The 23,381-nt window shown below is 40.4% G+C and overlaps 1 protein-coding gene across 8 annotated transcripts; it reads left to right on the forward strand.

Moving 5' to 3' along the window:
- The first annotated feature begins 1,018 nt into the window (after positions 1–1,018).
- On the forward strand, positions 1,019–23,346 carry RBAK (RB associated KRAB zinc finger). Of its 8 annotated transcripts, none has more exons than XM_063646087.1 (6): positions 1,019–1,110; positions 1,939–2,054; positions 3,029–3,150; positions 12,223–12,349; positions 12,609–12,704; positions 17,566–23,346. In XM_063646087.1, exons 3-6 carry the CDS (start codon positions 3,136–3,138, stop codon positions 19,473–19,475), a joined length of 2,148 nt encoding a protein of 715 aa, XP_063502157.1. In that variant the 5' UTR covers positions 1,019–1,110; positions 1,939–2,054; positions 3,029–3,135; the 3' UTR covers positions 19,476–23,346. The 8 variants fall into 8 exon arrangements, with proteins under 8 accessions (XP_063502157.1, XP_055148190.1, XP_063502156.1 ...); XM_055292215.2 differs by having other exon boundaries at positions 1,033–1,606; XM_063646086.1 differs by having other exon boundaries at positions 1,033–1,606; positions 3,092–3,150.
- The last annotated feature ends 35 nt before the right edge of the window (positions 23,347–23,381 follow it).

Consider the following 23,381-nt stretch of genomic DNA (forward strand, 5'->3'; position numbering starts at 1 on the left):
CTTTCCTGGCTGACCCAATGTACACCTCCCATGTATTGATTTATGTCTGCCTGTAACTGCTGTCTCCCTAAGATGTATAAAACCAAGCTGTAACCCAACCACTTTGGGGTCACGTTCTCAGGACCCTCTGAGGCTGTGTCACCAGCCATGGTCACTCAAATAGGAGGCCCAGAATAAAACTCTTTACAGACTTTGTGTCTTTTTGGTCAACATAACCTAACCCTAAACATAATCCTCCTGGGGAAGGTGAGATCACAGGTATCTCTTCTTCATTCGATCTGTGTATTTCCTGATTTCTCTACAGTTTTTAGGCATTCGCTGTGTGATCTAGAAAAGCTACGGAGTCTCGCTCCGTCGCCAGGCTGGAGTGCAGTGGCGCGATCTCGGCTCACTGCAACCTCCGCCTCCCGGGTTCAAGCGATTCTCCTGCCTCAGCCCCTGAGTAGCTGGGATTACAGGCACACGCCCCTACTCCCAGCTAATTTTTCAATTTTTAGTAGAGACGGGATTTCACCATGTTGGCCAGGATGGTCTCTATCTCGACCTCGTGATCTGCCCGCCTCGGCCTCCCAAAGTGCTGAGATTTACAGGCGTGAGCCACCGCGCCTGGCCACAAATTCTATTTTCTTTCTCTTCCTTGGAAAGCATCGCTGGGCATTTATTCTCTCCTAGTATTTGAGTGAAACTTCTCTTAGCATTTCAGCGCAGTGACCATAATACACCCTTTCCTTTCCTTCTTGTTATGAGAAACTCGGTTCTAACCCAGAGGCCTTGGGCTCCAGGACCCAGTCAGGCAGCCCTGGACTTGACCCTAAAAGGGAGTGAAGACAAACGCGAAGTTCAGTCCGGGGATCAGGGCTATCAAAGCTCATAGCCTGGAGCTTCTTAACCTTTAGGCAGGGTAGAGACATTTAAAACGGCCCCTAAACTTGGAGGGCGCGTAGGCTCATGGGAAATAGAGTCCGGTACTTGTCCTGGGACCAGCGGTGGGCCCTGGAGACGGACTTCCGGTGCACTCCCGCGCGTGTGCACCTCTCCCTGTGTGCGTGTTCGCGCACGCGCGCCGCCGCCGCCGCCGCCGCACTGCCCTCGCTTCCTGTGCGTCCTCAGGTCACCGCTTGCTCTAGTTCCCAGGCTTTGGCCTCCAGTGGACGAGAATCGCGGAGCCTGCGGGGCTGGACGCTGACCGCCCGGGCCAGCACCTAGGCGGGCGCGGGGCTGCACGGGCCAGGGTTCGCGCGGGCCGGGTGGAGGCTCGAGCGGGGATCCCCGAGCGTGAGCCCCGGAGCCCGCGGCGCTGGGGCCAGAGGGGCCGGGCGGGAGGTGGCGGCGGAGGCGAAGGGGCGGCGGGACCCGGGCCTGGCCCGTGTGTGTCCTGGTGGCCCCTGGCCCAGGCCGCCGCTGTACGGTGAGCCCCAGGGAGGCGGATCTGGGTCCCGGGAAGGACACCCGCCTGGATTTGCCCTGTAGGCCCGGCCCGGGCCCCTTGGGAGCAGAACAATCTTAGTGAGGTGGACAGGAGAGGACCTCGCGAGCAGACGCTCGACAGCAGCCCCGCCCCGGCCTCTCGGGAGCCGTGGGGCAGAGGCTGCAGAGCCCCAGGAGGGTAGGTCTTGGGTTTTCGGGCCCGGAGAAGGGCCTGGGTGAAGTCACCGTGTGTTCGGGACCTTAGAGTGTGGGGCAGGGGGAGGGTCTCGATCGCTTGCAGGAGAGACGTGTGTTTGGGTTTGAGGGCAGGGTCCGGCTGCACCGAACAGGCGCTGCATGGGAAGATCTGGGAGGACGAGGCTTACGGGGGCGTGGAGGGTGTCACCAGCCTCAGCTGTGGACGTCGTCTCCACTCCCCCGTAACCCCTAACAGCCCTTCTTCCTCCTCTCCGTGCTCCAGATTTCGACTGCCTGTAAACGTCCGTCAGCACCTCTGTTCTCTCATTTCAGTGTCTGCTGATTCCCCCCTTAGATCTGCCCTGGAGACTCGTAGTAATGCAGGAACAGTCTGCAGGGATTCTCTCCTGCTGCCTCAGTTGCTAGGGGAAGAGACTGGGCCTTAGCAGGTGGGTGGCTTGACCAGGTCACCGGCTTTGTGGGTGGAATTGCCCATAGTAGAACTCAGGAGTCTATCTCCCAGGCCAGTTCTTTCTCCCGTATCCTAGTTTTCTTAATAGAAGATTATTAGGTGCAGCAATAACCAAGTTCAGTTAGATAATTTAGAAACAAAACCATATTTTATACACATTCATTTCATTTCTGAGAGCTCACATACTCAATTTCTATGGCTTCTTTGATTTTAAGCAGTTTAAGGAGACAATAAGAAAATGCGGGCCGGATGCAGTGGCTCACACCTGTAATCCCAGCACTTTGCGGGGATAGAGCAAGAGTATGCCTCGAGACCAGGAGTTAGAGACCAGCCTGGAGCCCAGGAGGTTGAGGCTGCAGTGAGCCCTGAATGCACCACTGCACTCCAGCCTGTGTAGCAGATTGAGACCCTGTCTCAACAAACAAACCACAAAAAACATGAGCCGTATAATGGGAATTTTTTTTTTCTTTTTGCAGGTTGTATTTGATGATAGCAGACTATTCGTAAAAGTTGTGTTACCCATGATAGTCTAACTCATCTAATTACTAATTGTCTTAGAGTTACAAAGTTACAAGTGCATGCTTCCCCATCACTCTTTTTTTTTTTTTTTTTTTTTTTTTTTTTTTTTTTTTTTGAGACAGTGTCTCTCACCCAGTCTGGAGTGCGGCAGCGTGGTCTCGGCTCACTGCAGCCTCCACCTCCCAGGTTCAAAGGATGCCTCACCCTCCTGAGTAGCTGGGACTACAGGCATGTGACACTACACCTGGCTGTTTGTTTGTTATTTTTAAGTAGAGACGGGGTTTCGCCGAGGCAGGCAGATCACTTGAGGCCAGAATTCCAGACCAGCCTGGCAAAACCCTGTATCACTCTTTTAGGTCCTTCTGAGTGTTTGTAGGCTGAGTGTTCACAGGGTGTTAGCCTCTTGAACTTTCTTTTGTGGTTCTTACGCAGGAGATTCCTGCCTTTGCAGGCCAGAGCACTCATGACTTCAATGACCTGCTTCTCCCCGTCTAGGTCTACCAGCCACAGTCTCTGCACGTTTCCAAGAGCAGCAGAGAATGAACACATTGCAGGTGAGTTTTCATGCTTGTGTATATGTTCCTTAACTTTATTTTATGATGCATTTTAAGTGGTTTGTAAGGATTCATACTTTTTTTTTCGAGACGGAGTCTTGCTCTGTTGCCCAGGCTGCAGTGCAGTGGCATGATCTTGCTTCACTGCAACCTCCACCTCCTGGGTTCAAGTGATTCTCCTGCCTCAGCCTCCTGAGTAGCTGGGATTACAGGTGTGCACCACCATGCCCGACTAATTTTTTGTATTTTTAGAAGAGACAGGGTTTCACCATGTTGGCCAGGCTGGTCTCAAACTCTTGACCTCAGGTGATCCTCCCACCTCAGCCTCCCAAAGTGCTGGGATTACAGACATGAGCCACTGTGCCTAGCCAGGATTCGTACTTTAAAATGGGAATGTGGAAATAGACATTGTCCTGTAAAATATAGTGTGGCAGATCAGCACCAAAAATGATTTGTGAAGCCTATATGTATGGGTAGTACATTTTAAGGCTGTTGAAATTGAGCCGCACCCAGGACTGATATTCTTGGCCGTCATCACAAAAGGAAAATGCCATCTGTATTAGTCCATTCTCGCACTGCTATAGAGAAATAACCAAGACTGGGTAATTGATGCAGAAAAGAGGTTTCATTGGCTCACGCCTGCAGGCTGTATCATAGGAAGCATGGCTGGGGAGACCTCAGGAAACTTACAGTCATGGTGGAAGGCGAAGGGAAAGCGGGTACATCTTCCATCACCAGAGCAGGAGGAAGAGGGAGGGGGAGGCGCTACACACTTTTAAACAACCACGTCTTGTGATAACTCACTGAGTGTCAGGAGAACAGCACCAAAAGGGATATTGCCCCCATGATCCAATCACCTCCCACCAGGCCCCACGTCCAGCAGTGGGGATTACAATTGAACACTTGATTTGGGCGGCGACACAAACCGAAACCATATCACCGTTCATGACATTGTTTGCATTGATTATAAGGAGAAACCAATTTTGTTACTTGGGGATTTAAAAGATTTTCTAGGACTTGGAAAAATTTCTTCATTCCAGTTGATATAATTGCAGATAGCTTTCCTAATAACAACCATTAAATTACCGTAACTTATGGCTTATTCTTGGTGCTTATGTAAGCAGAGGGCCTGCTGCCCAAGGAGAACCTGGTGCATATAGTTTTTCCAGGGACGGAAATATTGTGATCCAAGTAGACGGAATTCTGTTTTTACTGTTGAGTCCTAGACCATGGGGGGAATGAAAGACGTGATCATCCTTCAAATATTTGTTCATCTTTCTGTTTGGGTTGCACAGCAAACAATACAAACAGTTACTCTCTTGTGAAGATTTCCTCATTTCTGTTTCTCATTTCAGTTCTCAGTGTTTTAGTTTTGTCCTTTTCACGTTGTTGAGTCAGTCAGTAAAGATTACCAGTGATTTAATTGCAGTCGAATCCAGCCGGCATTTCCTAGCCCCTACCTCACAGGACCCTTTGTCTGCCTTTGACATCTGTTACTTCCAAACTGATATTTTCTCCATGGAATCTCTCTTTTCTTGGCTTTTAAAAAGATTTGTCTATAAGTATTTCTGTTTGTCTTTAAATGATGAAGTCTGTTTTGTTTTGTTCTGTTTCTTTTTTTCTTTTTTTGAAATAGGGTCTTGCTCTGTCACCCAGGCTGGAGTGTAGAGATGTGATCGCAACTTACTGCAGCCTCAATCTTCTGGGCTCACACGATCCTCCTGCCTCAGCCTCCCACATAGCTGGGACTACAGGCGCAAGCTGCCACACCCGACTAATTTTTTTTGTATTTTAGTAGAGACTGGGTTTCACTGTGTCACCCAGGCTGGTCTTGAACTCCTGAGCTCAGGCACTTTGCCTGCCTCGGCCTCCCAAAATGCTAGGATTACAGATGTGAGCCACTGCTCTTGGCCTAGAGATGTATTCTCACTGTATTGCTCAGGCTGGTCTCAAACTCCTGACCTCAAGTGATCCTTTCACTTTGGCCTCCCAAAGTGCTAGGATTACAGGTGTAAGCCACCACACCTGGCTAATAAGGAATCTTTTTGAAAGGGGCTAGGAATAACTCATAATACTCTCTTAATACATGTGGCAGTTGGGTTAAATCTTTTAATAGTTCCCATAGTATGTCTCTTACGTGCTCATTGTTTTGAAGAAACTGGGTTGGTTATCCTCAGTTTGGATTGTGTTACCCTTGTTTCACCTTTAAGCACATTTTTAAAATCTTGTATGCCTTATAAAATTGGTAGTTTGATCTGGAAGTCTAATCAGGTTTATGTTCAATTCTTTTCACACAGCTGTACCATACGTGGCATTTGTCTACTTCTGGAGACATGTGTTACCTTCTTTGTTTTTGTGAACTTAAGAACTGTTGACTGTTGATTATTGCTGTGATTTACTAGTTCATTAGGGGAGGCAAAATGGTGATCTGCTAATTCTACCATTTCTTCTTTATTTACTAGCGAAAATACCTTTCTTTTCTTTTCTTTTTTTGGAAAGAGTCTCACTCTGTCGCCTAGGCTGGCGCATTTATGGCTCACTGCAGCCTCAAACTCCTGTGCTCAAGTGATCCTCCCACTTCAGCCTCCCAAGTAGCTGGGAGTATAGTCATGTGCCACAATGCCCAGCGAATTTTTTAATTTTTAGTAGAGACAGGTTTCTCTATGTTGCCCAGGCTGGTCTTGAGCTCCTGGACTCAAGTGATCCTCTTCTTTGACCTCCCAGTGTTGGATTATAGGCACGAGCCACCACAGCTGGCCTAGAATACTTTTCTAAAGATAAATTTCTATTCTCTATTTGGTTATGTAATTCATGCAGGAAAGAAAGTTTCTAAAATATCGAGTAGGCTTCTAAGCAGGAAGATTTTTTTGTTTTGTTACCATTATGAGCTCATGGGTTTAAACAGATAGTAAATATTTCAGTACATCAAAGTTGTGATTCTTTTTGAAAATTAAGTGGTTCCATCTTTGGCCAGACGGAATCCCTTTAAGTTGGTTTCTGAGTCCTTTTGAAATATATTTGATATATTTGATAGCAAATCTATACATATAATATATATTTGATAGCATTATTTTCTGTTCAGCATTTTATTTTGAAGTCATTTCAAATTTTCAGAAAAATTGCAAGGATTTTACAAAGAAATCCCAGATACTTCCTTTTGTTCAGATACTTCATTCTTAACATTTTCCCACATTAATCATTTATATGCATATATACGTATATGTGTGTATATATATTTATATTTTTTCTGAACTATTTGAGAGTAGGTATGATTTGTCATGTCTCTTTACCCTATAAAGTTTTAGGTTATATCTCATAAAATCAAGAACATTCTATTAAATACCCATAGCACAGTAATTGAATTCAGGAAATTTATCATTGATTTAATACTTTTATCTAATCTATAGTTCATTTTCCAGTTTTGCCAATTTCCCAATAATTTCCTTTATAGCAATTTTTAATTTTTGGTAGAAGATTCAGTCTAGGACTGTCAATTGCCTTTAGTTTTCATGCTTTTTAAGGCTGTTTAATACGGATTTGTTCCTCAGTGCCATTATAATATTTGAAGAATACAGGCCAATGATTTTATAGAAGTCTTTAAGTTTAGGTTTCCCTGATCTTTCTTCATGATTAGATTTAGATTGTGAATTTTTGTCTGGAGCACTACATGGAACCTCTTAAATTTATGGCTCAGAATAGGATCTGTCTTGGGAAACTTCTGCGCATGCTTGAGAAGATGGCTTGTTCTGCTCTGGTTGGGTGGAGTGTTTGATAAATGTTACTGAGATCAAGTTGGTTGGTTGTGTTGTTTAGGTGTATTATGTCCTTGTTGATTGTGTGCCTACTTGTATCAATTGTGGGGGAGAGGGGATTGAAATCTGCTGCATTTGTGGTTCTGTTTCTCTTTGCAGTTTTACCACTTTTTGCTTTATGTGTTATATTAGATACATAAATGTTCAAGGTTATTACGTCCTGTTGATTAATTAACCACTTTGTAAAATGGCCTTCCTTATCCCTGCTAATATTCCAGGCTGAAATGTACTTCGTTATTTATGTAGCATTCTTTTGAGTAATGCATGCATGGTATATCTTATTCCATCCTTTTACTTTTAACGTATTTGCATCTTTATATCTAAAGTATTATTTCTTGTGGGCAGCAAGATTTGGATCTTGCTTGATTTCATCAGTCTATTTCTGTCTCATAATTGGGGATGTATAGACTGTTTACATGTATTGTGATTATTGATAAAACTAGTTAGGTTATAGTCCATTGTCTTTGCTTTCTTCTAGTCTCATCTTTGTTTCTTTTTAAAATGTCTTTGTTTGTCTTCCTTCCTTTTGATTAATTGATAATTTTTTATGATTCTACTTTATATCTTTTGTTGGGTTTTTAGCTATCACACTGTTTTGTTATTTTAATGAGTTAGAATTTATAGTATGCAACTTTAATTATCATAGTTTATTCTTAAGTAATATACCATTTTGCTTAGAGCTCACAATAGGATATTTCCATTTCTCTCCTCTTGGTCTTTACACCATTGTTCATTTTATTTTTACAGGTGGTATCAGTGCCACACAGAATCTATTACGTTGTTGTTAATTAAACAGTTATCTTTTATTTATTTTGAGATGGAGTCTCACTCTGTCCCCCAGGCTGGAGTGCAGGGGTGTGATCTCGGCTCACTGCAACCTCTGCCTCCCGGGTTTAAGTGATTCTCCTGCCTCAGCCTCCCGGGTAGCTGGGATTACAGACACCCACCAGCACGCCTGGCTAATTTTGGTATTTTTAGTAGAGACGAGGTTTCACCATGTTGGCCAGGCTGGTCTCGAACTCCTGACCTCAGGTGACCCGTCCGCCTCAGCCTCCCAAAGTGGTGGGATTACAGCACACCCAGCCCAGTTATCTTTTAAAAAGATTTAAGTAATGAGAGAAAATATGCAGTTACCATTTCTGGTACTCTTCATTCCTTTGTGTAAATCTAAATTTTTATTTGCTGCCATTTTACTTCTGCCTCAAGGACTTTCTTTAACATTTCTTCTAGTTGATGGTGAATTATTATTGTATGTCTGCAAATGTCATTGTGTCTTTGCTTTTAAGGTGTTTTTCCTGGATTTTTCTCCACAGTGCTTTTAATATGTTTCTCTATTGTCTTCCTGCTTACATTTTTTTCTAAGAGAAATCTGATCTCATACTCATCTTTGTTCTCCTATATATAACATGTCTTTTCGTCTTTCCCCCCTTACTGTTTTAAACTTTTTATCACTAGTTTTGGGCAATTTGATTGCAATACGTCATGGTATCATTTTTTTCATGTTTCTGTTTTGGGGATCATTGAACTTCTTGGATCTTGGGTTTATGGTGTCGTCACTTTGGGAACATTTTTATCATTATTTCTTGAAATAGCCACCACCTCCCCTCCGTTGATTCTTGTTGCCTGTATATTAGGCCACTTGAAATTTTCCCACAACACACTGTTGCTCTTTCTTTGCTTTTAATTCTTTTTTCTCTGTTTCATTTTATGCAATTTCTGTTGCTGTCTTTATATTCACTAATCTCTTTTTTCCACAATGCTGTTAATCTTCTCCAGTGTAATTTTCATCTCAGATATTGTAGTTTCTGTCTGTAGAAGGTTAGCGTAGGTCTTTTTCACATCCTGCCTGTCTCAATGTTTTTGAACATTTGGAATAGAATGATGAACTCTCTCAGTGCTCTGTGCCGGTTGTAAACTCTGTGTCAGTTCTGGGCCAGTTTTGATGGACTGATTCTTTTCTTTCTTATGGATTGTAATTTCCTGCCCATTTTCCCATCTCACAGCTCTTTCTCCTCACATCTACCTCTGTTCTTCTTCCCTGCTCCGTGGCCTGGAAACGCTCAAGGCAGAAGTTGATTGGTTCACCTTGTTTATTTCCCAGCACTCATAGATAACTCTACTGTCTGATAATCAGTGCCTTGAAAACCATTGCTTCAGCCCGGGCGTGGTGGCTCATACCTGTAATCTCAGCACTTTGGGAGGCCGAGGCGGGCAGATCACGAGGTCAGGAGTTCGAGACCAGCCAGGCCAACATGGTGAAACCCCGTCTCTACTAAAAATACAAAAATTAGCCATGCATGCTGGTGCATGCCTGTAATCCCAGCTACTTGGGAGGCTGAGGCAGGAGAATCACTGGAACCCAGGAGACAGAGGTTGCAGTGAGCCGAGATTGTGCCATTGCACTCCAGCCTAGAAGACAAGAGCGAGACTTCGTCTCAAAAACAAAACAAAACAAAAAAACAAAGAAACCATTGCTTCGTATATGTTCTCCGTTTTATTTTTCTTTCTGTTTTTGATTTTTTTGTTGTTGTTGTTCTTTGGTATGTGCTGTTTCAGGTTGGAGGGTATATCCAGTACCTGTTAGTTTATCACAACTGAGGGCAGAAATCCTCGTGTCTCTCTCTATATATTTTTTCTAATATATATATATATTTTTCTTTGTAGAGACAGGGTCTTGCTATGTTGCCAAGGCTGGTCTCAAACTCCTGGCTTCAAGCAATCCTTCTGCCTCAGTTTTCCAGAGTGCTGGGATTATAGGCATGAGCTACCTACCGCACCTGGCCTGGCTCCAGTTTTATCCATGTCCAAATGGTTTTTTTCCCTGAGCTGTTTTTTATTTTCTTCCACCTCATATGAACTGTAGTGTCAGCTTATCTAGTTCCAGGAAGAAGCTTTTTGGTATTTTTATTGGGATTGCATATTTATAAAGTAATTTAGGGTAACTGACTTACCCTAGGTAGGGTAAGTTGACCTTAATAATACAACTAATTTTTTTTTTTTTTGATTTTTAGTAGAGATGGGGTTTCACCATGTTGACCAGGCTGGTCTCGAACTCCTGACCTCGGGTGATCTGCCCACCTTGGCCTCCCAAAGTGTTGAGATTACAGGCATGAGCCACCGTGCCCGAGCACTTTTACTTTTTCTTATAGTCCTCTAATTGTTTTCTCTTCTCTAATTGTAGATAATGAGCATTTTATTAATACCTTGTTTTTGATCTTAGTGGGAAGGTATGTAGTTTTTCCCTGTTAAGTAAAATCCTGACTTTTGGACCGAGAAGACTGAGGCATAAATGTGTGTGTGTGTGTGTGTGTGTGTATACACGCAAACTGTATATATGTACTTGTGTGTAATTGAAATACATATGTCACAGATATATCATACATACCATTGCGTATTAGGGTGCAATATTTATATTTGTGTATATACATATTATTGATGTTAATGAAGTATCCATCAGTTTCTATTTTCTTTAGTTTTTTTAAATCAGCTTTTTCTGTCAAGCTTTTTCAAGTATCTTCATGGATACAAAATTTTTCTTCTTTGCTGTGTTATAGTGGCTTATCATATTAATAGATTTCCAAATATTAAACTAGTCTATATTATTGGAATAAGTCCCATTTGGCTATCGTATGTTATGTTTTTAATCTGGTACTGGATTTTGTTTGGTTATGTTTCATTTTGGGTATTTGTATTGATATAAGTGATATTGTATTGGCATGTAATTTTATGTTATTTATTGGTTGATCAGTCTTCTAACCCCTCCACCTCCTTGCCTTCTGGACTAACTTAACCCAGAAGGTTATTACTCTCTTTCGGTGATTTTATCAGCTCCTGTGGCCTGCCTGTGGATAAGCTTGGATGTTCTGCTTTAGTTTCTCAGCCCACAGCCTAGCGACTCTGCCTCTGCTATCTCTTGGGATCTACATGGTCCTAGCTGTATCACTGGATTTGAACCCCTTGTTGATATGTTCTTTATAAATAATAGGATAATGCAACATGCTTACTGGGCACTTCCTTTTTCTAAACTACAAGTTTGGGCAGGGCATGCTGGCTCAAGCCTGTAATCCCAACACTTTGGGAGGCCAAGGCAGGTGGATTGCTGGAGCCCAGGAGTTTTGCGTTTTTCTTTTTTTTTTTTTTTGAGACAAGGTCTCACTCTGTTGCCTAGGCTGGAGTGCAGTGTTGCATTCACAGCACTTGACCTCCCAGGCTCAAGCGATCCTCCTGCCTTAGCCTCCCAGGTAGCTAGAACTACAGGCATGTGCCATGATGCCCAGCCAATTTTTTTTAAATTTATTTTTAGCAGAGATCAGAGATGAGGTCTTACTCTGTTGCCCAAGCTGGTCTCGAACTCCTGAGCCCAAACGATCTTCCCATCTCGGCCTCCCAAAGTGCTAGGATTATAGGCATGAGTCACCATGCCCAGCCCCAACCTCTTAAAAATTGAAGCTGCTTCATGTTTGCCATTGGTACTTTTTACACCTCATCTTCTTCTTCCCCGTCATCCCATAGAATACACAATTCATCTTTAAAGACTTCAAGTTAACGGAGCCTGTGAAGCCTAATCTGATGGCATAAAGTGAAAATAATTTGATCCTCTTTTGTTAAATCATTCTGCACCTTGTCTGCATTACTCTAATAACAGCTTTGGGCATTCATACGTTTAACGAATATTTAATGCTGCAAGATTGAGATGTTTGAGATAAAACTCAGCCATGCAGATAGCCAGAGGCCACTGGCTATGAGAATAAAGGAGCCAAAAGAACAAGGAGCTGAAACTAGATGAGGGCCCCAGAGCAGTGAGTTAGGAAGAAGAAGACCAGGAACTGAGTGGTGGGTGCTCCACCATGAAGAGGTCCAGGAGAAGGGGAGGGCCTGGCAGCAAAGAAGACTAAAAGAAGTGACAAGGAGTAAAATGCTTATGTTTGTTTACATGTTTATCTCCTTATTAGGTTGTCCGCTTTCTGAGAGCAGGCATGGTGTTTCACTCATCTCATATCCCCAAAACTCAGTTCAGTTGCAAAATAGGAGCTCAGTTGTGTTTTGGATTTTTATTTTTGTGGGGTAATATATATATTTATACATATATATATATGTGACCCCAAAGGATATGTATTTCCAATATGATTTCCCTTCCATAATCTGTAACATAAAATAAGGTGTACAATGTTCATGGTTAACTTTACCATTGAGCTTTGTAAAATGTTATCCCCCTATCCCTTTTCCATATCTCCCAATTCTGATCATGTTGCTGTTACAGGGGCCAGTGTCATTCAAAGATGTGGCTGTGGATTTCACCCAGGAGGAGTGGCAGCAGCTGGACCCTGATGAGAAGATAACATACAGGGATGTGATGTTAGAGAACTACAGCCATCTAGTTTCTGTGGGTGAGGATAGCTTGCTTTCTGAATGCTGTCAGTTGAATGGGGTTTTATCCTTGAGTTTGAAGAAATAAGTGATGACACCATTTAATTCCTTGTGGGCACTAGCTGGAGTGTTTATATTATTATTCATTGAAAGGTTCTAACTTTGATAAGGTAAAAAATGGAGCACTTCTGTTATGCAGCTTATGAGGTGGTAACATCTTGTACTTCGGAGATTCTGAAGCCAAGCAGCTTGCCCAAGTCCTTCTCTTCCCACTAACAGGGTATGATATCACCAAGCCAAACGTCATCATTAAGTTGGAGCAGGGAGAGGAGCCATGGATAATGGAAGGTGAATTTCCATGTCAGCATAGTCCAGGTAAGTTAGTAGAGTAACACATGTTAAAACATGCTCATCCCAGACCTTTGGGAGTGACTAAAGGGTTGTTTCTATGTACTCGGTACCCTCAGTAACACCTTCCAACCCCCAAATATCACTTTCCTTCCCACACACATACATGAACTCTTTTCTTGATTTTACATTTGATTTACATTGGTAGGGATTTCTTCATTCTAACCTGTACTGGGGGCCCATTCACTTCCTCTTTCTCCAGCATTATTGGTAACTTATTTATTCCCTTGCCATTGCAGAATTGTTGTGGGTTTTTTGTTTGTTTGTTTGTTTGTTTTGGAGACAGAGTCTTGTTCTGTCACCCAGGCTGGTGTGCAGTGGTATGATCTCAGTTCACTGCAACCACCACCTCCCAGGTTCAAATGATTCTCCTTCCTCAGCCTCCCGAGTATCTGGAATTACAGGCGCATGCCACCACGCCTGGCTAATTTTTGTATTTTTAGTAGACACAGGGTTTCACCATGTTGACCATGCTGGTCTTGAACTCCTGGCCTCAAGTAATCTGCCCACCTCAGCCTCCCAAAGTGCTGAGATTACAGTCCTGAGGCTCCCGGCCTTATAGAATTGTTTTGTTTTGGGGCATTCAGAAGTCTGACATAAAAATTACCTTGAGACTTTTATGTTCATTCTTTTTATCTTCCATTTTCTTTCCTTCCTTGCTTTAAAAATACCTTGGACTTATTTTCTGCCCTCAATTTTATTTACTTCTTTAGGCATTCAGATACCAAAACCTCGTCCTCCACCTATGCTTGTGAATTCAGTTACAGCTTGTGGTGTACGTTATTTCCCAAAGTCCATGCTCAGTTGATGTGACGATATAGCACTCCCTCAGCTTTCCTCTCTTTCCCCAGTGCTCATTTATGACCCGTCTGTGTTCATTTCCCCTTCCCCATAACTGGAATCATGCTCTGTCCATAGTAGACATTCAGGAAGTGTGAATTTCATAAGTGAATGTTGGTTCCTTTTCTTGCCTTTTCAGAAGTGTCCCCCTAGGACCTGTTTTCCAGTTTTTTGGTTTTCTATGTATCCCTTAAAAGAGTTTATCTAATCTCAACTTCTAAGACCTTTTTTCCTGTGTATTTTTGCAGCTTGCCTCCAAATTGATATGTCTGACACTTTTAACCTGGAGCCTAGTTGAATATTTTACTTGAAAACATAGCAGTACCAGGGAGATAGTTCACTTCCTTCTTTCTCAGAATGTCTGATGATAAACTGTGCACATTCCAAAATCATGAATTCTGTCTACCTTCCTCACCTCCCAGTATTTGATTGTGCTAGTCTTCTCTCCATGGTTTGTGTTCTTTGTCTTTTGTGAAATGCCTTGCAGATCGTCAGCACATTCTGTTTCTTTTGACATTAGTGTTCAGTATTCTCCCATACCTGGATTACAGTGGATCCATCTTCCATTCAAATGATCATTGTCCTTTTCCTTCATCTGCATTTTACTTGCCCAGATAATACATATTTTCCCTCCCTTTCTTCCTCTCCTCCCTCCCTCCCTTCCTTCATTCTTCCTTCCTTCCATTTTGAGATGGAGTGTCGCTCTTGTTGCCCAGGCTGGAGTGCAATGGCACGATCTCGGCTCACTGCAGCCTCTCCCTCCCAGGTTCAAGTGATTTTCCTGCCTCAGCCTCCCAAAGTAGCTGGGATTACAGGCACACGCCACCATGCCTGGCTAATTTTTATATTTTTATAAAAAAAAAAAAACATAACATACAATTTACCATCATAACCATTTTTAAGTATACAGTAATGTTAACTGTATTTGCATTGTTGAGCAGTCAGCTTTAGAACTTTATGCTTTACATTTGAGCTGAAAAGGTTAACTCCTTGAAGTTTGCTTCATGATTCATTGACCACTCCAGTCTTTCCTTCTCTTAATATCTATTCCACTCAGCAATTGTTACCACAAAAAGTTAGATATGATTATATACTCTGATATGATTATACACTCTGATAGGATTATATGCTGTAAGAATTATATGCTCTGATAGGCATATATGCTCTGATAGGAGTGTATGCTCTATGAGTATAAGCTCTAATAGGATTGTGTGCTCTGTGATTATATGCTCTGATAGGATTATATATTCTAAGATTATATGCTCTGATAGGAGTCTATGCTCTATGAGTATAAACTCTGATAAGATTATATATTCAAAGATTATATGTTCTGATAGGATTATATGCTGTGATAGGAGTGTATGCTCTATGAGTATATGCTCTGATAGGATTATATGCTCTGAGTATAAGCTCTGATAGGAGTATATGCTCTGTGATTCTATGCTTTGATAGGAATATATGTTCTAAATGATTATATGCTCTGATAGGTAGGTACATATATTTGTTGCTTGAGCTTCTTCTACCTGCATTATAATCCTCCAAAGAGGAAAGACCTTTTTACTCTTCTTGCTTTGGTAATGCAACATACAATAGGCATTCAGTAGGTTTTTATTCACTTACCAAGGAGGTAGGTAAAAGAAAGATCTTTATCATTAATCCATTGAGAGATCATTTATTCCGAACCATAGATTCTGATAAAACAGATAGGGGCTAGATTAGAACCTGTAAGCACCCATCAGATTAAGAACTACTTTAATTTCTATTCAGAGAGATTCAAAGAAAATATGAATACTTTCCAAGGGCATAGGTTTTGGTTAGGAAATAAGATCATAGCTGCATCAACTACTTTAAAATTCAGTTTTCACATGGAAAATTTATACTCCAATGCACATTGTGCAACTTTAAGAAGCTATTTTAAAATGTAAGGGAAAGAGATTCAATGAACTGGGAAGAGATTTGATAAATGTCTTCAAGTTTCCCCCAAAGTATAGATAGATTTGGAGTATAGCCAACACCAGAAGTCAAATTGAGTGGGGAAGATCACGAGTACAGACTTGCGGCTGAGAATAAGCAAGGCATAGCCTAGGCTTCGAGGCGCAGAAGATGTTGGCAGATTAGTGGAATGCTAGCTTGGACATATATTGTGAATCCAAGTAGTGAAAAATATCGTTAATAACCTTTCAGTTTCTTCTGTTGGTGTTTGGGGTGCTGGAGCTCAGAGATGTTGTAGATTTCTGAGCAGAGTACCATCAGGGTTGCATTGAATGTGGGTGATAGCAGCTAACAATAGTTTAGTGGATCCAAAAATTTGTAAGATACATAAAAATAAAAGTACATCATGGGGCAGCTTTAGGAATCTGAGATATAAAATTTTACACCAAATGAAACCCAGGAGTTTGGGAACTCTTGTTTGTATTCAGAATTAAGTAAAAGAATTATACAGAGACATGACTGGTTTTAGGAAATTTAAGTCAGCAAATTGAAAGAAAATTAATAGCTCAACTTAATGAGCATTTGTTTTATGTTACAAACTGTTCTAAGCAGTTTACATGTACTAATTCAGTCTTTTGACAACCCTATGATTTAGGCATTCGTATTCACATTTCAGATGAGTGAAACTGCATCACAGTTACGTAACTTGACCAAGTGCCCTAGTTAGTAAATTGTTGGGAGTTTGAACTGAGGTGGCCTGCTCTGGTGGTCATGCTCTTAACCACTGTGCTATATTGTGCAAGCAGGGAAAGCAGAATTTAATGGCTAAGAAGGTTAGCTAGTATTAAATATGACTTTCAAAACACTTCAAAGATCTGATCTTGGGTTTTTTGTTTTGTTTTATTTATTTATTTTTTTTTTTTAGTAGAGACAAGGTTTTGCATGTTGCCCAGGCTGGTCTCAAACTCCTGAGCTCAGGCAATCCACCCATCTTGGCCTCCCAAAGTGCTAGGATTACAGGCGTGAGCCACCATGCCCAGCATGATCTTGTTTTTTAGATATTCCCTGGCCAGCCATGGTGGCTCATGCTTGTAATCCCAGCACTTTGGGAGGCTGAGGTGGGTGGATCACCTGAGGTCAGGAGTTCAAGACCAGCCTGGGCAACATGGTGAAACCCTGTCTCTACTAAAAATACAAAAATTAGCTGGGTGCGGTGGCGTATGCCTGTAATCCCAGCTACTTGGGAGGCTGAGCCTGGGAAGTGGAGGTTGCAGTGAACCAAGATTGTGCCATTGTACTCCAGCCTGGGTGACAGAGCGAGACTCCATCTCCAAAAAAAAAAAAAACAAGATACCTTGCCTTCTGGTCTATCTTATGCTTCTTTTGGACATTCACATGCCTGGATCTCTCCTCCAGATGAATGTGAATCCTCTCTGTAAACGTGAAGAAATCAGAGCATTCAGAATGTTTATTTGCATTTATATGCAGACTAGTAAGGCATGAATTTTGGAAGGGATGCCACCATCGTCGTCTTGATATGAAGCGATATCTTGCAGTTTAATATAAGTTGTAATAGATGTCTCCCAAATGTAATCCATAACGGAGTCTTTCCTTTGCATGAAGACCTAGCACCTGTTTTTGTTCCTCCTTATCCCATTTGATCTAAGTCCTCCCATCTTTGCCTGGATCTGGTGCACTTTCAACCACTTCTCTGCTCATCATTTGGTTGTATTTCACCTTTTCTACCAAAGTTTGAAACATAATATTTGTAAAGCAACAAGGTTATCTGTATTCAATATGAATTTACTCTTCTATTTTCTACCACTATCTCACCTTAATTCTTTCGCCGTGTGTGTATGTGTGTGTGTATGTGTGTTTATGTTTTGTATTACAAATAAAAGGAAAAAGATAACTATGCATGTGTAATTATTTTTATTTATGGAGATTGGCTCTAAAGCCAGAGTCAACCCCACAATGGGGGCTCTTGAATACCAGTACCCTTCCATAGCTAGTGTGTTCAGATTTACAAAGTTTGTTTACTATTTTTCCTTTTTAGAAGTCTGGAAAGTTGATGACCTGATAGAGAGAATCCAAGAAAACGAAGACAAACATTCAAGGCAAGCTGCTTGTATCAACAGCAAAACTCTGACTGAAGAGAAAGAGAATACATTTAGTCAAACTTATATGGAAACAAGCCTTGTTCCTTCAAGCATAATAGCTCATAATTGTGTCTCATGTGGAAAGAATTTAGAATCTATTTCAGAATTAATTAGTAGTGATGGAAGCTATGCCAAGACAAAACCTGATGAGTGTAATGAATGTGGGAAAACATATCATGGAGAGAAAATGTATGAATTTAATCAAAATGGGGATACCTATTCCCAAAATGAAGAAAATATTCTTCAGAAAATTAATATTTTGGAGAAACCCTTTGAATATAATGAATGCATGGAAGCCTTAGACAATGAGGCTGTTTTTATTGCTCATAAGAGAGCTTACATGGGGGAGAAGCCCTATGAGTGGAATGATTCTGGACCAGACTTCATACAGATGTCAAATTTTAATGCATATCAGAGATCACAAATGGAAATGAAGCCCTTTGAATGCAGTGAATGTGGAAAATCCTTCTGTAAAAAGTCAAAATTCATCATCCACCAGAGGGCTCACACAGGAGAGAAACCTTATGAATGTAATGTATGTGGGAAATCCTTCAGCCAAAAGGGAACCCTCACTGTACATCGGAGATCACACTTAGAGGAGAAGCCCTATAAATGTAATGAATGTGGGAAAACCTTTTGTCAGAAGTTACACCTCACTCAACACCTAAGAACTCATTCAGGAGAGAAACCCTACGAATGTAGCGAATGTGGGAAAACCTTCTGCCAAAAGACACATCTCACCCTACACCAGAGGAATCATTCAGGAGAGAGGCCCTATCCATGTAACGAATGTGGGAAGTCCTTCTCCCGCAAGTCTGCTCTCAGTGACCATCAGAGGACTCACACAGGAGAGAAGCTTTATAAATGTAATGAATGTGGGAAATCCTACTACCGAAAGTCTACCCTGATTACACATCAGAGAACACACACAGGAGAGAAGCCCTATCAGTGTAGCGAGTGTGGGAAATTCTTTTCTCGGGTTTCATACCTCACTATACATTATAGAAGTCATTTAGAAGAGAAACCCTATGAATGTAATGAATGTGGCAAAACCTTCAATTTAAATTCAGCCTTCATTAGACATCGGAAAGTACACACAGAAGAGAAATCCCATGAATGTAGTGAATGTGGAAAGTTCTCTCAGTTGTCGTATCTCACCGACCATCATACAGCTCATTTAGGAGAGAAACCCTATGAATGTAATGAATGTGGGAAAACCTTCCTTGTAAATTCAGCCTTCGATGGGCACCAGCCACTTCCAAAAGGGGAGAAATCCTATGAATGTAATGTATGTGGAAAGTTATTCACTGAGTTGTCATACTATACTGAACATTATAGAAGTCATTCAGAAGAGAAACCTTATGGATGTAGTGAATGTGGGAAAACCTTTTCCCATAATTCATCCCTCTTCAGACATCAAAGAGTACACACAGGCGAGAAACCCTATGAATGTTACGAATGTGGAAAATTCTTCTCTCAGAAATCATATCTCACCATACATCATCGAATTCATTCAGGAGAGAAACCCTATGAATGTAGTAAATGTGGAAAAGTCTTCTCTCGGATGTCAAACCTCACTGTCCACTACAGAAGCCATTCAGGAGAGAAACCCTATGAATGTAATGAATGTGGGAAAGTCTTTTCTCAGAAGTCATACCTCACTGTACACTATAGAACTCATTCAGGAGAGAAACCCTATGAATGTAATGAATGTGGGAAAAAATTCCATCACAGATCAGCCTTCAATAGCCATCAGAGAATTCATAGAAGAGGAAATATGAATGTACTTGATGTGGAAAATCTCTGAAGTCAGATCTCAATTTTTAGAAAACTCTGAATATAATGAATATGGGAAATCCAATAGGAAGTCAAAACGTTTAACGGAGAGTTCATGTTCCTGAATGGTGAGAAGCATTTAGGTGTTAGAGTCATTTTAATCCTAATTTTCACAGAGAAGAATCCCGAAGAATGTAACAAGAAGCAAAGCCTTCAGCAAGATCATACGACACTAATTTATGTGGGAGTGAAGTTTTATAAATATTTAATATTTATTTTGGATTCAAATTGCATTTACATATCAGGGAATCATACAAAGGCAAAATCTGTCAATATGGTGAATGTGGAAAATACATTGTCTTGGAAATTTGTTCTAAAAGCCATATTTCTAATGTAAAATCAGGTGTTTATAGGAACGATCTCAGAGGCTATAAGCTCTGAATAAATCTTCATTGTATAAAATGAAGTTTTTAAATTATCAGGAGTTGATCATGAGGACAGTAGCATTAAATAAGTATATGGCCGTTTTTTATCATGTCTTAAAAATGCAATCTAATGGTAATTCTATGCAAGTGTGGAATTGGACGACTTGTGAAGAGGCAGTTTTCTTATTTGAGTATTAGGATGGCAAAATGTACTAAGACAGGATATATTGTTGGCGAGATAATATTTAATAGGTATAAAATGGTAAAATACCTAGTTTTCTATTTAGAGGAATTTACAAATGGGTTTTTAACAAATGCCTCATTAGTAGAGGAGGCAGTGGTTTTGTAAAGTTTTCAACTGCATCTGAGCAAGATAAGATTTTCTAAAAGACTATTTTGATAAACTATACATACATAATTTGGAATTGTTTAAGTCTATTTCAGTGAAAGAGAACAAGCATACTACCCATACTCTAAAATATCCCCAACTCTCACACCACCATTGTTTTTTAACCCATAGGTTTGAGTGTGCCTAGTGCCAATATTCTGTAATTTAGAAATTTTATTCACAAACTTCTGTTTGATACAAATACGGTGTCATTGTTTTGTGCATTCTCCTTTTTCCCAGTATTTCAGAACAAATTGATTCAAGTTTCTAGCAGATATTTTTTGATCAATTAATTTAATGTCCTCGCTCCATTTCTTGCTGGAACAGTTTAGGTACCTACCGCTTCTTCACATGACACAGGGGAATCCTGATTAGTCAAAATAATAATGATTTCATTCTCTTTGCCAGTAACTTGTTTTATAGTGGTCATATGACCTGATACTGGGTAAACAAAACAAAGATGGATTTGTTCTGGGAAAAGGTAAAATGGTAATCAAATAGATTGTGTTCCAGGAATGCAAAGGTGGCTTAATATTCAAAAGTCAGTTGCTATTATACACCACCTGTAGAAAAGTAATCTGGCATGCAGAACATTCTTGTGGTAAAATTAATGTTCATTTATGATCTTAGCAAATGATGGATTGAAAGGGACTTCCTTAATTGCATAAAGAGACTTAAACTACAACAAACAGTATGCTTAATGATGAAATAATAAACATTTCTGCTAAGATTATAAAAATAAGACAAGGATATCTGCTGTCAGTGATTTTATTCAGCATTGTTCAGAAGGACCTAACCAGAAAACTAATGCAAGAAACAGAAACAAAAGGCATAGAGATTAGAAAAGAAGTAAAACTTTAAAAAAGAAAAAGAATATAAATCTCTATTTGCAGATGCCGTAAATTTGATAAGTTCTCTGCATAAAAGTTATGCAAAAAGCATTTTATGATATACCAGCAAAAAACATGGAAAATGGAATTTTGAAAAGCAATGCCACTTAAAAGATCCCTCAAGTGCCTAGGGGGAGAAAATGAGTTAATATGCTTTGAAGAACTGTATCCAGAAAAGAAAATTACAAAGGAGGAGAGGGACAGGATTCCAGGACAATCTCAAAACTATTGCTTTTTCCTAAATTCATTGCGACCTTAAAATCCTAGCAAGTTCTTTAATGTCAATTAACAAGCTAATTCTAGAATTCGTATGCATATTCAAAAGGCCAATAATTGTCAAGGCCATCTTGTAGAATGGACAGAGAGGATTGAAATTTCCAAATATCAAGACCTGTTATAAAGCCATAGAAATAATGAAGGTGTTATTTTGGGACAAGGATGAAAAAACTGACTAGTGGAACAGCATACAGATTCAAAAGTAGACCCACATGTATACCATCACCTGACTTTTGAGAAAGGTGACAATGAAGTGTAGTGGGGGAAAGGGTGTTCTTTCCAGTAAATGTGCTTTGCCAATTAAATTTTGTAATTTAATAAAAAGTCATTTGGAGGTGGATTGCAGATCTGAATATGAAATGTGAAAGCTTTACAAAGAAATCTTAGGACAGTTTGCAATCTTGGAGTAAGCAAAGGTTTATTGAGACCCAAAAAGCATTAACCCATAAAATTAGAACTTAATATTAAATTTGAGAACTTCTATTTATCAGAAAGACCACCAGTAAGAAAATGAACAGGAAACCATGGGGAGGAGAAGATATTTGCAGTTCATGTATGTGACAACAGCACTGAGTATAGCAAAAGTGTTGGCAAACTTTTTAGCAAGGCACCAGATGGTGAAAATTTTAGGCTTTGTCACAACTGCTCATCTTTGCTATTGTGTGAAAGCATCCGTACACCATGCATTAAAAAAAAATGAGCATGGCTGCTTCCCAGTAAAACCATTCACAAACCCAGGTGGCAGTCTGGATTTGGTCTGCACTCATAGTTTTCTGGCCCTGATCTTGAATATGTAAAGAGCACCTACAAATCAACAAGGGGGAAAATGGAAAAGGCAAAAGACTTTAGAGGATATCCACTCACTTTAGAGGATATCCAGACGGCCAATAAACATGAAAAGATGTGTTAGCTTTATTAGTAATCAGGGAAATTGAAATTTAAAACACCATGTAGTACTGCTACCCATCCATGGAAATTGTTAAAATGAAAAGCATGAAAAAGCATCACGTTTTGGCAAGGATGTAAGCAAGAGGAACTGTACACTACCGGTGGAATTGCTCATCGATAAAACCATTTTTGAAAGCTGGCACTTAAAGCCAAGCATATGTATACCGTTTTACCCAAACCCAGCAAAAATGCATGTGTCTGTCCACCAAAGGACATGCACTAGAATATTTATAGCATAAAACAGCACAAAACAGAACTATCTTAAGGCACATGTGCAATGGAATGAATAAACAAGTGGCATATTTCCGTGGAATACTGTAAAACAGCATGAATGAACTAGAAGTCCGTGCAATAACATAGCTGAATTTAACAAACCTTGCTGAATGAAAGACTCCAGACACAAAAGCCAACATGCTGTATGATTCCTTCTATATAAATTATAAAGACAGGCAAAACTTGTCTACGTGGTTCGAAATTAGGATAGCAGTTAGCCTTGGCCAAGGCTGAAAGGGGGCATTTATCTGGTGCTGGGAATAATCTGTTTCTAAACCTGGGTGCTAAATATCTGAGTGTGTTCTGAGCTGTGCACTTAAGATATGTGTATTTTTCTGCATGTGTGTTACACTTTCCATAAAAGTTTTCTAAAATCACAAATGGCTAACATTTTTGTCGCTCATCACTCTAATCATATTTTTCTAGATGTGTATGAATATGCTGCATAACAGGAATTAAATGGCAGATTTTGCATAATTCTGTGCAGGAAATACATATTTATAGTAATTTTAATGGCAACTACTAAGATTTCCTACGCTGCCCTTAAGGCTTAGCATAATGTATATTTTAAGTGAAATATTTGAGAAGGTTAAAGAGTCATTACATACTTTGTCATCCTGTACTTTTGCATATATAAATAGGTCTGAGCTGCCTCTTCAATAAAGAAGCTAATGTGTAACATTTCATATTTCCCTAAACAAATTGTTTTTTGCATTTCTGAATTCGGTATTCATCTT

Source organism: Symphalangus syndactylus, chromosome 9 (genome assembly GCF_028878055.3).
Source record: "Symphalangus syndactylus isolate Jambi chromosome 9, NHGRI_mSymSyn1-v2.1_pri, whole genome shotgun sequence".
Classification (NCBI taxonomy): domain Eukaryota; kingdom Metazoa; phylum Chordata; class Mammalia; order Primates; family Hylobatidae; genus Symphalangus; species Symphalangus syndactylus.